This window comes from Leucopleurus acutus (genome assembly GCF_964270905.1).
Source record: "Leucopleurus acutus genome assembly, chromosome: X".
Classification (NCBI taxonomy): domain Eukaryota; kingdom Metazoa; phylum Chordata; class Mammalia; order Artiodactyla; family Delphinidae; genus Leucopleurus; species Leucopleurus acutus.
Window position 1 is genome coordinate 130,236,062 of NC_139148.1, and position 12,671 is coordinate 130,248,732.

The 12,671-nt window shown below is 65.2% G+C and overlaps 1 protein-coding gene across 5 annotated transcripts in view; it reads left to right on the forward strand.

The window, feature by feature from the left end:
- Positions 1-4,832: 4,832 nt before the first annotated feature.
- Positions 4,833-12,671, forward strand: part of ATP2B3 (ATPase plasma membrane Ca2+ transporting 3) — a gene marked incomplete at both ends in the record, with an annotated part of 39,378 nt that continues 31,539 nt past the window's right edge. For 4 of the 5 annotated variants that reach the window (XM_082864852.1, XM_082864854.1, XM_082864855.1 and 1 more), the window contains 5 exons: positions 4,833-5,040; positions 8,989-9,186; positions 9,370-9,627; positions 10,024-10,149; positions 10,265-10,387. In XM_082864852.1, the coding sequence (XP_082720978.1) occupies positions 4,833-5,040; positions 8,989-9,186; positions 9,370-9,627; positions 10,024-10,149; positions 10,265-10,387 (913 nt within the window). Of the gene's footprint in view, positions 5,041-8,988; positions 9,187-9,369; positions 9,628-10,023; positions 10,150-10,264; positions 10,439-12,671 lie in introns of all 5 variants that reach the window. The other variant, XM_082864853.1, reaches the window with a different exon arrangement.

The following is a 12,671-nucleotide window of genomic DNA, read 5'->3' on the forward strand; positions in this document are numbered from 1 at the left end:
AGAAGGGCTTTCTCTCCGGGCAGCCAAGGGGCTGAGCTGCCAGGGGTGGCCTGACTCTCTCCTCAGGGACCTGGAAGGCGAGGCCAGGAGGTCTGAGAAGGAGAGAAGGCGTCTCATCCAGGAAGCTCCTAGCTGTCCAGGGCCTGGAGGGAGGGCCAAGGAGACCAAGTGGGGGACCCGGGAGGTGCTGGGAGAGCCCCCAAAGCCCGGTCCGCGGTGGCCAGGGAGGGCTGGCGCAGGGGGGAGAGGACTCCTGGGTTTCTGGTTGGGTGGACATGAGTCACGGGGCCCAGGGGCAACAGGTGTCAAAATGTCCAGGCCTGCAGCTGAGCTATCGTCTCCTGCCGTGCCTGTCGCCCCCCTGGGTAGCAGCCTGTTGAAAGTCACGGAGCCATGGGGAGGCGGGCCAGGGAGCCCGCAGCGGGTCTGCTCCCGCCACCCACCAGTGCAGGCCAGTTTGGGCCAGGAGGGAGCAAAAGCCAGAAGGTCCGAGTCCCCCTCTGTGGAGGTTTTCAACTCAATTAAGCCAATTAAGGTTTGAGAGATGAAGGAGTACAGAAATGGTATGTTCCCTGCCCTTTTGGTGCCTACAGACCGTTCTAGGCAGCCAGCCCAGGCCGGAAAGTCACTTCTGTTCTTGGCCATTTCGGTGATGCCTGCTGTCCTTATTCAGACGGAGGGAGGCCGTTGCCCAGGCTTACGGAGAACCCAGGGAAACAAGAGTATACGCTGCTTGGTCTCTCCAGCGGCCACCAGTCACTCAAGACAGACCTTGATTTGACTGATGTCCCCTGTACCCGGTGGCCTGTGGAGTTAACGAAGAGGAAGTTTAGCAGGACCACCGTCTCCGGCTTAAGGGGCCCCGAGCTGGGGGTCATGGCGTTCCCAAGGCTCCCGGCTCCTCCTGGGCCGCCCAGGCCCCGCTCGCTCACTCCTCCAGGACCCTGTCCCCACCCAGGGCTGACCATGCAGTAGACTTCTTGCCGAATCGATAACCATGTGTCTCTCAGAGCTGATGACCCAGCTGCGGGAAAGACCCGCTCACAGGCCGTTGTCATGCCAAGCGGAGCGAAATAGAGCCAGTCGCGGGACTCTAGACTCAGCAGCGATCGCTTTTGGCGGGGACCTTCTGGAGAACGGTCCGCTTGAATGGCCGCTCAGATTCCTCAGAGGCCATCGGGGGAGAGGGGACAGAAAGGTGTGGCGGCCGGGCTGCGTGCTGTGGCAGGCCAGCAGTGCTGTGGGCGTGTGTGGACAGACCCACAGCCAGCGCACGACAGGAGCTGGGGTGTGGGGGTCCTTTGAAGGAATGCGGCCTTTTGCTTGACGGGGCAGGGGAGGACTGAAACACGGGCTCGGCTTTCCGGAGGCCAGCGCAGCTTGGAGGCAGAGAGGGTGACAGCACCTGAACTGGGCGATGCGGTGACCCGCCACCCGACTGGAGGGAGGCCTGTGGGGTGCTGGGCGGCACGTGGGGCCTGGCGGGGGCCGAGGGAGAGAGAGCGGGCTGCGGTGCAGGCAGGGTGCCGGGGGTACCGAGGCGTGGAGCGACGGCAAGGCCAGCCACGGGGCTGCGGCGAGGGCAGAAGGCCAGGCCTCGACTCCCTGCCCGGTCCCCTTGCCGTGAGTCACCTTGGGCCCAGTTGGCCGCAGTGGCGACAGCACACCAGTTAGGAGCAGCCCAAGGCCCCGGCATGGCTGTGTCTGGGCCCGGCTGCTGCTTAATGGAGGGCAGGGCCACACCTGGGGACAGGAGCAGGGAGCGGGGTGGGGGGGGCGGGGGGAGATGAAGCCGCCCTTGGGTGAGCCCTGGTTGTCGGGGCGGAGGCCATGCTGTGCCCGCCTGCAGGTGCCCCTGGAAGTGTGAGACCTCCCCTGGGATGAGCTGCTGCCTCCCAGCACAGGCCCAAGAGCCCACCCAACCATGGGCGGTTGACTGGGTCACCCCCTGGAACCCACCAGTGTCATGTGGGCGGGGCTGGGTGCCTTTCAACTGGTCTCCACAGAGAGGGTGTAGAGGCCAAAAGGATAAAAGGAACAAATTGTCCATCTGGCTTCCCTTTTAGAGAGAAGTGCTGGAGAGGCCCTGGTAGCTCGTTGGGTCGACTTTGCAAGGTCTTGGAATGCAGGGGCATCAGAGCCCCGGGTGAGCGCCGGCCACCCCCCTCAGCCAGGGCTGGGAACTCTGCTCAGCGACAAGTGACTCACATATTTGCCGGGTGCCCCCCATCCTACCGGAACTCACAGCGCCCGTTGGTCAAAGGCAAAGCGGAGCGACCGCGGATGAACCCGGCCCCGCCCTCCCCTCCAGCAACCAACAGGCTAGGGGGCTGGGGAGACAGAGCCCGACCCCGCCAGTTGCACCCAGGGTGCTACCTTCTGGGAATGGAGAGACAGGGGCACGGAGCTCAGGGCAGAGAAAGGAGGGGAAGGAGACCGCTGCGGGGGAATGACGGCCCGCGGCGTCTGCAGAGGGCCGGGGAGCTCGGGTGGCTCGAAAGCTGCCGTCACGGCCTCCAGCGCCTCCTGAAACCCTGCAGTCAGAACACCTGGCCAAGCCTCAGTTTCCCGAGCTGACAGATGGCAGAGGATTCCTGCTGTGCCCACCTGGGTGCGCAGGTGCGTTCACAGAGCACCCCGGAAGGAGCCTGCCCTGCCCCGACCTCCCGGAAGCCCGGCTTCCTTCAAGTCCCCTGAGCTCCGGTCGTGCCCCCGGGGTCCCTGCCCCCACCTCTCCTGCAGCCCCCTCCGTCGTCTCCCGGCTTCTGCCCCTACAGTCCATCATCACCCAGCAGCCCTCTGCTCGGTGGCGGCCTCTGCCGCTCGTGGCCCCGTGGGATCCGCCTCCTTCCTGGTATCAGAACACTCTTCCCTCCCTGGCCCCCGGCCCCCAACCGAAACTGCACCCCCATTGCTCTGAAGCTCTTATCTCCATCTCTCCCACCAGCGGGAACTGCTAGGCACCCATATCCCGGCCATTCGGTCCTGCCCACCCTCTGTCCCCAGCAGAGACGGCCGGCACCGGCATACAGTAGATGCTCAGTAAGGATTGGTCAGATGGTGAACAGCAGGGACAGGAGGTGGGGAGACGCATGGGAGCGGAGAGGACGGTGCGTTCGTGTGTCCGCCATCTTGTCCCCACATCTGGCAATGAAGGCTGCTCTGTGCAGAAAGTATCTAGAGTTAACACTTAGGTGCCCAAACTTTTAAAACCTGGCTCACTTTGGATGGCCGTTAGCTGAGGTGCCTCTCTGTCTCCCAGACCTCTCTGGCGGGACTGCCTTAAGTACGTGAGATTTTTCTTGACAGCGTGAGGCCAGTGTCCAGAGGAACTGAGGCCTCCACCATGTTCCGAGACCCCCTGAGGCCTGTGGGCATGGGGGAGTGGACCTTGTTTCCCAGGGACCTTGGTCTCATCCCCTGAGGACTGTGGCACGTCCATGCTCCTGGCGTCCGCTGGCCTCACAGAGAGGTAAGGGCTCTCCTGAGAGCAGAGGCCACGAGGCTCTGGGTTACTGTGTTTCTATGGGCGGTTCTAGATCAGAAACCTGGATTGGTGGCCGAGTTCTGCTTCCAAGAGGATCCTCTGAGCCAGGAGCTTCCCCAAAGGTGAGGGATCGGGCCCACTGAGCCTCACCGCCAGGAGGCTTCTTTGCTGGTGTGAAGGCCAAGGCCACGTGCGCTGAGACCGATTCAGTCCGGGAGCTTAGCGCACGGCCTTGGGGGATGCTACCACGCATACTCAGGCCACAAGCTGGGAATGAGAGGTGGGGAACGGCCAGCAGGAGGAGCTAGGGGCCCGAGGAGGGGCGGCCCAGCAGGCCCCCGTGGCCCGCGCCACCAGACCCTGTGAAGGCGGCAGGCAGGGCAGCCAGGTGCCGAGATTCCTCAGGCAGGTGGGTTGGTGGCGGCGGGGTGTGGGGACAGTGCGAGGGACGACAACTTCCTGACGCTCTGCTGTTAACCTGGGGAGACCCCGGCTCCTTACTCTGCCATCTGGAGGGCAGAGGGGTGTGGAGGGGAGTGGGTGGCACTGTGCTGTGGGCCAGGGTGACGGAGAAGTCACCAGTGACCTGTGGTTGCTTTCCACTTTCTCCTCCACCCTCCCTTCCGCTCTCTGCCTCCCTCCCTCCTTCCCCTTCCCTCTCTCCCTCTCCCCTCCTTTTACCCTCCCCACCGCACCCCCCTTCCTCCCTTGCCCCCGACCCCAGGTCCCCTCAAGGCAGCAGAAACACCCTGCACGCTAAGCCTTGACCTAGCGCCCAGCTGGCTCTGTCCATGGCTTGGCCTGCTCCCCGGAGCCCTGCACAGCGCCAGGCCTGAAACCTTGAGCCGCAGAGGCCGCGCCAGAAGACCGCTGCCCCCAGGGATTTATAGCATGCCGGCTGCACCGGGCGAGTCTTAATCAGGCAAGCGTGGGAGCTCGAGGAAAGCTCGAGGTTGGGCACAGGCACAGATAACCTAACCGCGCCAGGGCAAGACCAGCCACTATTCAACCCTGACACGTCACCCCTGCTTTGGTGTGGGTTCCCAGATGCACTAGGGGGCAGTGAGAGCCTCGCGTCCCAGGTTGGCTACTGCTGGCGGCGGCAGGTCCCCACCAGGAGCCTCTGGCGCCGCCTGCTTCCCCACGCGGCGAGCTTGCGGTGGCAGGACATGGGGGTGAGCTGGCAGGTGGGCCTGGGAGGGTCTCAACCGAGCCCCGGGCTTCTTCTCCCCTCCTTCTCCCCAGGTGTCTGTGTGCGGCCACTTCCCTCTGCCGCCACCTCGCCGCACCTCACCCAGGCGCTGGGACCTTGGAGGACACCCTCCCCTCCCGCACCACAGGCAGGATGGGGGACGTGGCCAACAGTTCCATCGAGTTCCACCCCAAACCCCAGCAGCAGCGGGAGGCCCCCCACGCAGGGGGCTTTGGGTGCACACTGGCTGAGCTGCGCTCCCTCATGGAGCTCCGAGGGGCCGAGGCGCTGCAGAAAGTCCAGGAAACCTACGGGGATGTGGGCGGGCTCTGCAGGAGGCTGAAGACGTCACCCACGGAGGGTAAGTCTGCCAGCAGAGCCCTGGCACGGGTGGCGTGTGCGCCGGGGATGCACGGCCCTGCGCCGCCCCTCACTCCTCCCTGCAGACGTTCTCTGGCCCCGGGGGCAGGCCCCGTCAAGGGCTGGGCGGGCTTGCAGCAGCTTCCCAGAGGCACTCCTGACCACGACCATGACCATGATCGGGCCTGTGCGCTCCCATTTCCCCCTGAGTGGGACATGCTCTGTGTGGGGCAACCCGACCCCCTGCACCTGTGCGTCCGTAATCAGCAGTTCCCGCTTGCATCTCTTCTTTGGATTAACTAGAAATGGAACGACAGAGAAGAGGAAGGGAGAAGCCGGCACCAAATCGCACATGCCGGCGGGATGGGCCCCAAACTGAAACCCCAGCAGCTCTTCCAAGAGACAAGCGGGGCAGCCCCTGACCGAGTGCCCCCGGTTCCCCATATGCTCGGCCCTCTGTGCAGTTGAGGGGGGCAGGAAGAGGAGGAAAGGCGTAGGGTTCGGTCCTCTAGGGAGGGGCTTGGGGTGGGGGCCCGGTATAGTGCTGAGTGGAGGTGGCACCAGCGCAGGCCATCCTGAAGAGGTCCAAATCTGAGATCTGCTGCAGGGAGCCTCTAGGGAGCCTGGGGTGTGTCCTCTAGAAGGTTCTAGGGGTGGAGGCCTGATTGCCACCTTGGTCCCCCCCTCTGCCCTGTGGCCCTTTTCCCCTGCTCCAGAGCAGACGTCTGCCCTGCCCTGCACCAGCCTTCCCCAGTCCTGCCCGCTGGGTCTGCTGGGAGGCCGGGACCCCGGGAGCCAGGCTTGGCCCCAGTTTCCAGAGGCCGGAGCATTTCTGGCCCAGCTGCCTCTTCCCCGGCAGGGCTGCTGGTGCCAGGGCTGCTGCCGGCCAGTGCCGGCTGATCGCATCAGCTCCTGTCTTGGCTATCACACCTCTGTCCACCCAGGGCCCTGGCCGCCACCCTTGTCTCCTGCTCTCTGGCTCCGTCTGTGTGCAGGTGACACCTGGGCTGGAACGGGCAGTGGAGATTCCTCCTGCCCCCGCCCCCCCTGCAGAGGAGGTGGGCCTGAGGCTGGGTGAGGGGGCGCCCGTACGGCCAGCTCAGGAGCTCTGAGGGGCCGCCTGGGTCTCTCCTGCTTTGTGCTCTAAAGGGACCCGGCCTGGTGTGGGTGTGTGATCGGGGCAGATGGCTTGGTTCAGGGCCGGAGGAGCTCTCTCCTGCTCTCCTCCTCGCCCATCCCCTCCCCCCAGCCCCCGGACTTGGGGCCGGGGTTGGGGGGGAGGCCGGGGTGGAGGGCCATTTAGCCACAAGGGCTCTGGCCTCTCCCAGATAAAAGGAAGCAGATGGGCTTCAGCTGGTAGCTCTTTCCTCTGCCTGTCAGGCCTTGTTAAATATTTAAAATGTCAAGGCCCCTGGGAACGTGCCCGATTCTGCCACAGAGGCTCTGGCGCTCGCCCGGTGCCTGCGGAGGGGCGGGCGTAAAGAAGGGCGGGTGCCCAGGTGGGTGGCCCCAACAGAGGGACCCCAGCCTGGCTTGGTCTGCATCCCGAAGAACGAGCGGTTCGAGGACCACCCTCCCATCTCCGACCCTGGGAGCCCTCAAGGCCCCAGAGTTCTCACCTGGACGTTCCCGCTCCTGCTTCAGACACAGTGACCTGAGCTGGGGGAGGGGCGACTTAGCTGAGCCCAGGCCCCCCGCACACCCCCTGGTGCTTTGGGGAGGGTGAGGAGACCAGGGCATTTTCAGCTATCCAGGAGGATTCCAGAAGCCAGGGAGCCTGGGTCTTAGGCCGAGCTGCGGAGACCTGGGCCCCGTCCCTTCCCCCGCTTGGCCTCCACTGGCACTCGTGGAAAGGAGAGGGCAGATTAGCCGAGAGCTGCCCCATGTGGTCCTAATCCAATTCTGATGGCATCTGGCCTCTGCTCTGGGCAGGGTGCCCACCTGAGTCCATGCCAACTGCCGGCCACTGCCCCTGCACCCAGGACCTGGGCCACCTCAGGGGCCCTGCTGGACCAGTGCGTGCTCAGAGCCAGAGGGGCTGCAGCTGCCTTCGGTCACCCCAGCAAGCACTTCGGCAACAGCAGCTCTCCGGACCCCTGAACCCACAGGAAGGCCAGGGCCTCTGGCTGGTCTAGAGCAAGGCACAGAGAAGCACTGCTGCCGCACCAAGGGCAAACCAAGGCCAAGGGACGGGCTGAGGGAAGGAGGGAGGGAGGGAGCTCCTGGGGAAGGGGCCCTGGGGGCCTAGCTTCCTGCGGGGACCAGCCGGGCATAGGGGGCAGGGCAGGCAAGATGCAGATTCCTGAGGCGTGACGAGGACCCATGGGCTCTCCTCTATCATTCTCGGGGCCTCCAGATCAGTGCCCTTTCCCAGGGCGGGGGTAGTGGAGACCCTGAGTGTCTGGGAGATTCAGGGTTCGAGGACCTTCCTAGTAACAACCCCACTTTTCACATCTCCTGTAGGTGAAGGGAGTGGGACATGGGCCCTGAGCTGGGTCCCCAGCCCTTAGGAGCTGAGGTCCTGAGCTTCTGCCAGACCCCCAACTCCACAGCCTCCAGAAACTTGAGCCGTGGCTGGGCCCAGGCACAGTGAGGCAGGGGAAGGGCAGAGACAGCTGTGGCTCCTGCTGGGGGGGGCGGACAGTGTGCGGTCATGGCCTAGCTCGGGGGACGTGCCAAGGCAGTGTGTCTGGGGGCTTTTGCTCTTGTCAGTCCTTCCACCCCGAGGGGCCCCCTCCCCCTCCCCTCCCCCTCCCCTCCCCCTCCCCTCCCCTCCCCCTCCCCTCCCCTCCCCTCCCCCTCCCCTCCCCTCCCCCTCCCCTCCCCCTCCCCTCCCCCCTCCCCCTCCCATCCCCTCCCCCTCCCCTCCCCCTCCCCTCCCCCCTCCCCCTCCCCTCCCCCTCCCCTCCCCCTCCCCAGAAGCCACCTTTCCCTGTCCAGCACACACCCACCCTCCTTCCTTCCAACCCCTTTGCACCACACTCAGCACTTTCTTGTTCTCAACTCATCTGGGACCCGGTCTTGTGTGGCTTTCCAAGCCAGCAGGGGGCACCCCAAGGGCTGGCACCCGGGTCCTTCTGGTTGCCCACCCCCTGCCCCTCCCCTCCCGGCTGGAGGCCTGGGGAGTGGCAGCTACTCAGGTCTGGGAACTGCAAGCCACTGTCTGTCCACGAGGTGTCAGTGTGGGACCAGGCACTTGGGGGCAGAGAAGCCAGAAAGGCTTGGGGGGAGTGGGGGGTGGGGGGCCCGTGGATGGGCCTGGAAGGAAGCAGAGTCCCAAGCGCTGAGGTCGGGGCCAGGGGACTGTGTCATCCCATCTGCCTGCCTCTGGGGAAGATGGCCAAGTGGATGCCTGGCCTTCGGAGGCAATGGCCTGGACACCAGTCCCACATGGAAGCTTTCAGTACCTTCAGGAATGGGCCTGAGGAGACTCATGCTCTAGAAGGAGAGACCCAGCGGCCTTGGTGCAGGCCTGGGTGGGAAGTGGGTCGTCCCAAGACTGAGAAGTCAGGGCCCAGCTTCCAAAAGCTGGGGCGGGCCCCTTTGTGGGTGTTGATTCTGAGCCGCTGCGCAAACCGGCCCCCCTCCCTCCCTCCCTCCCGGCTCACACAGCTTGTCGGGGCTGCGGAGGGGACTGTAGTTCCTGGAGCTCCGCAGGCGCACCAGGAGGATGGTCCCCCGTTCCTTGCGCTCGGGCTCCGAGTTACCGCGTGGTCGCGGTCGCGCACCGGTGCCCTCTAGGCAGCTGGAGAGGCTGCCAGCGCTCCCGCCTACATGCCCCCAGGGTTTGCAGAAGGGCTCCAGGTGCCAGGCCAGTGCAGTGCCCGCTTTCTGGGAGCTATCGGTGTAGAGGGAAAGACAGGCACGGAGAAAGGAGCAGGGGGATGCCCGGCTGGCCTTTCCCATGCTCTCCTTCTGTGCCTCTGCTCCACGTGCCCACACTGTGCAGGCCTGGCCGACAACACCAATGACTTGGAGAAGCGCAGGCAGATCTACGGGCAGAACTTCATCCCTCCCAAGCAGCCCAAGACCTTCCTGCAGCTGGTATGGGAGGCCCTGCAGGATGTGACCCTCATCATCCTGGAGGTGGCCGCCATCATATCCCTGGGCCTCTCATTCTATGCGCCACCTGGAGAGGAGAGCGAAGGTGAGGGGCAGGTCTGGGAAGGGCGGTGAAGGAGGACCTGGTGGACGGGGGCGGGACGCGGGTGGCAGCGCAGAGGTGCTGGCAGGAGGAGGGGAGGGATAGAGCCTGAGATGACGGAGGGAAGAAGGGTGGCGGAGGGACTTCTCTGCCACCTCTGCCCTTCCCTCCTGTCCTCGGGCACAGCGTGCGGGAATGTGTCGGCTGGGGCAGAAGACGAAGGGGAGGCCGAGGCGGGCTGGATTGAGGGGGCCGCCATCCTGCTGTCTGTCATCTGCGTGGTCTTGGTCACGGCCTTCAACGACTGGAGCAAGGAGAAGCAGTTCCGGGGCCTGCAGAGCCGCATCGAACAGGAGCAGAAGTTCACCGTCATCCGGAACGGGCAGCTCCTGCAGGTCCCGGTGGCTGCGCTGGTGGTAGGGGACATCGCCCAGGTCAAGTATGGTGAGCGCGCCCATCGCCACCCACGCTGCGGAGTCGCTCAGCTCCCACGTCAGGGGCAGGCCTTCTCCGGGGAGCACGTGGGGCGGGAGGCTGCAGGCGGGCAGCTTGGGCAGCAGGCCCAGCAAAGATGGGGCGTGTCAGCGGCCTCAGCGCCCCAGGAGCAGGCTGTCCCCACAGCCTGTCGAGGGCCTCCCCAGCACGGCAGGGCGCTCCTGTGGGCCCCATTCCCTGGAAGACGGAGGACAGGGCTAGGAGTGGGTGGGTACCCCCAGAAAGCAGAGCAAAGGAAGAGGGCCGCACACCCGACAGGACCTCCTCTGGGGGAGATGGGAGGCGGCATGGAGGAAGGCCTCCTGGACGCATGGTCTGTGGTTCTGGCCACCTGGCCGGCCTTAGGAGACCTGCTGCCCGCCGATGGCGTGCTCATCCAGGGCAATGACCTCAAGATTGACGAGAGCTCCCTGACGGGCGAGTCGGACCACGTGCGCAAGTCGGCAGACAAAGACCCCATGCTGCTGTCAGGTGAGCCCAGCGGGACCGGAGTCCCTGCTCCTGGAATGCCCAGGACAAACCTGTAGGTGCTGAGTAAGCCTCCCATCCAGATCTCTGTCTCAGCCTCTGTGTGTTGCTGTGCCAGGCACTCATGTCATGGAAGGTTCTGGAAGAATGGTGGTGACAGCCGTTGGTGTGAACTCCCAGACAGGCATCATCTTTACCTTGCTTGGGGCTGGTGGAGAGGAGGAGAAGAAGGATAAGAAAGGTAAGACAACAGTACCCTGCAGTTCCCAGTGCCACCAGGCCGCTGGCCCTCGTACGTAGCCGTGCTCTCTTCCGCGCCTGCCTGGTGACGGCCCCTTGCTGGCCCAGGCCCTGGCTCTGGCACTGGGGAGAACCAGCCCTCAGGGGGTGGGAGGCCATACCCTGTCTCCTGGTTCCTTTTGGAGACCCCTCTTCTGGGGTCTTTGCCCCAGAGCCAGCAGGTTGGGGGCCCCCCGTTTTGTGTGAGGCAGTTTCCCTCGGATGGCTCTTCCCCTAAGGCTTTGGGGGCGTGGGTGCCAGGGTCGGGGGAGTGCCCTGCCTGGGTAGGAATGGAGTTGGAGGGACAGGGACCAGGCACCCAACTTGGGGGTGTTCAGCCCACATGGTGAGGCACTGAGGGCCCCAGGCCAACGTGGCAGCTACGGAAACAGGCCATGCAGCCAAAGGTGGAGGGCTCCCAAGCAGAAAGGACTAGACACCCCAAAGGACAGCCAGGGCCAGAGGAAGCTGAGATGGGGCCAGGGCCCTCACCCTAAGGGAGAGCAGCGTCGAGGGACAGATGTCTTCTGACGGCCCAGCTCTGTATTCACCCTGGCCTACCTGGCACACGGCTACCCAGCCGCCTCCTCTTGCCAGCGTCCCGAGCCCCAGGCGTGGCTGGTGCCCCCTCCACTCCTCAGAACAGGGTTTACAAAGCTCTGGAGCTCGGCCAGCATCCCCCCCCGCCCCCATCCCAGTCAGGACCCCACTCCCTCCCACGACTCAGGCCTGCATCTGCTCGCTTTGCTCTGGCCTGGGTCTCCCCTCAGGCCACTGCTGCCATCAGACCAGGTAAGGAATGCCGTTCTCTAGACGTGCACCCCACCCCTGAGGGAAGCCGCCTGGGCCCACTAGAAGGACAAAGACACGCACGAGTGCGGGGAGACCATGTGCCAGAGCGCGCAGCCAGGGCCCTGGGGACAGGGCGTGCGGGTCGCCAGGCGAGATCGGTCCGCCCAGCCCAGTAACGCGGGGACAGGTCAGCGTAAGGAAAGACGCACTCGTGTTCCCGGACCTGGGCACGTGAGGGAGGAAAAACGGATGAGCCGCTGTTGCCTAAAAGCCTCCGTGGGCCCCGCCTCCTGGCAGCCTGGGCCTGGCTTCCCTTCCTGGACTCCTCCCTGCTCCTGGCCCACCCGGCCCACCCCTCACAGCCAGTGGGCACCGGCGGACCTTCGGCCACCTTGGCCACACCAGGCCCCCCTCCCCGCGGGGCTCAGCCCGGTGTCTCGCCACAGTCAGCACCCTGGGGCCCACAGGAGGGCAAGTGGGTGGGTAGGCAGGCCCTGGGCCTCCTCTGGGCTGGACTGGAGTCCTTGACGGCTGCTCGGCAGGACGCCTCTTCCACATTCCTTCCCAGGCTCTTCCCCTCCCGCTAGGTTCCCTTAAATGTCACCATCCTTCAGGACTCGGTCCTAGGCCCCTTCTCTTCGACCTTGACAAGACCCCTCCAGGCCCCCCCCCCGCCGGCTCTCCCCCAGCCCCGGTTCCTCTCCCTGGCTTGCTGTGCCACTTGAGAGTCAGAGGGGACACCAGCAGCAGCTGGCTCCCTGGAGGAGGGGAGGCAGAGATGGCCAGGCTCCGGGGAGGGGGCAGCGGCACCCACGACCCCTCGCCTCCCCCACGTTTCCGCCAAGGCCCTGGCCGCTGCAGAGACCGGAAGGTGGCACCTCGCCCTCAGCATCCCCCCTCAACGCCCCCCGCCACCTCTCGATCTGTCCATCAAGGGCGCTGCTCGCCGCCTGTCTCCTGCCTTCCGGCCCTGACCTCTTTCCCCACTCCTTCCCCTGCCTCAGCTATGTCCCTTCTCAGGCCAGGCCCAGCCCTCGTCTTCCCATTCCCACCGTGCTCATCTCAAACCTCCCTCCCTCCTCCAGAAGTTGCCACGGCCCCAGGGCAACACGCCCGCACTGTGCTGCACTGTCACCCACCGTGTGTCTACAGGTGTCTCCCCTGCCCCGCCCCAGAAATCTCCTTCACCTATGAATGCCCCACAGGGCCCAACTGACACCCCACTGGGGCTGCGAGGGGACCTCTCCCTCCTCCCTGGGACCCCCAGACCAGACCCCACTGCCTGGGAGCCACCTGGCCTCCGGTCTGTGTCCCTGGGTCCCCAGTGACATGAGCTGTTGGGTCGTGGCTGACAGGCCGGCCCACTAGCCCTTCCTGTCCCAGGCTGGTCGTCTCTGGATCCAGGGCAGTGTGTGTGTGGCCTGCAGAGAGCTCTCCCGGCTGCTGCCCTGGGG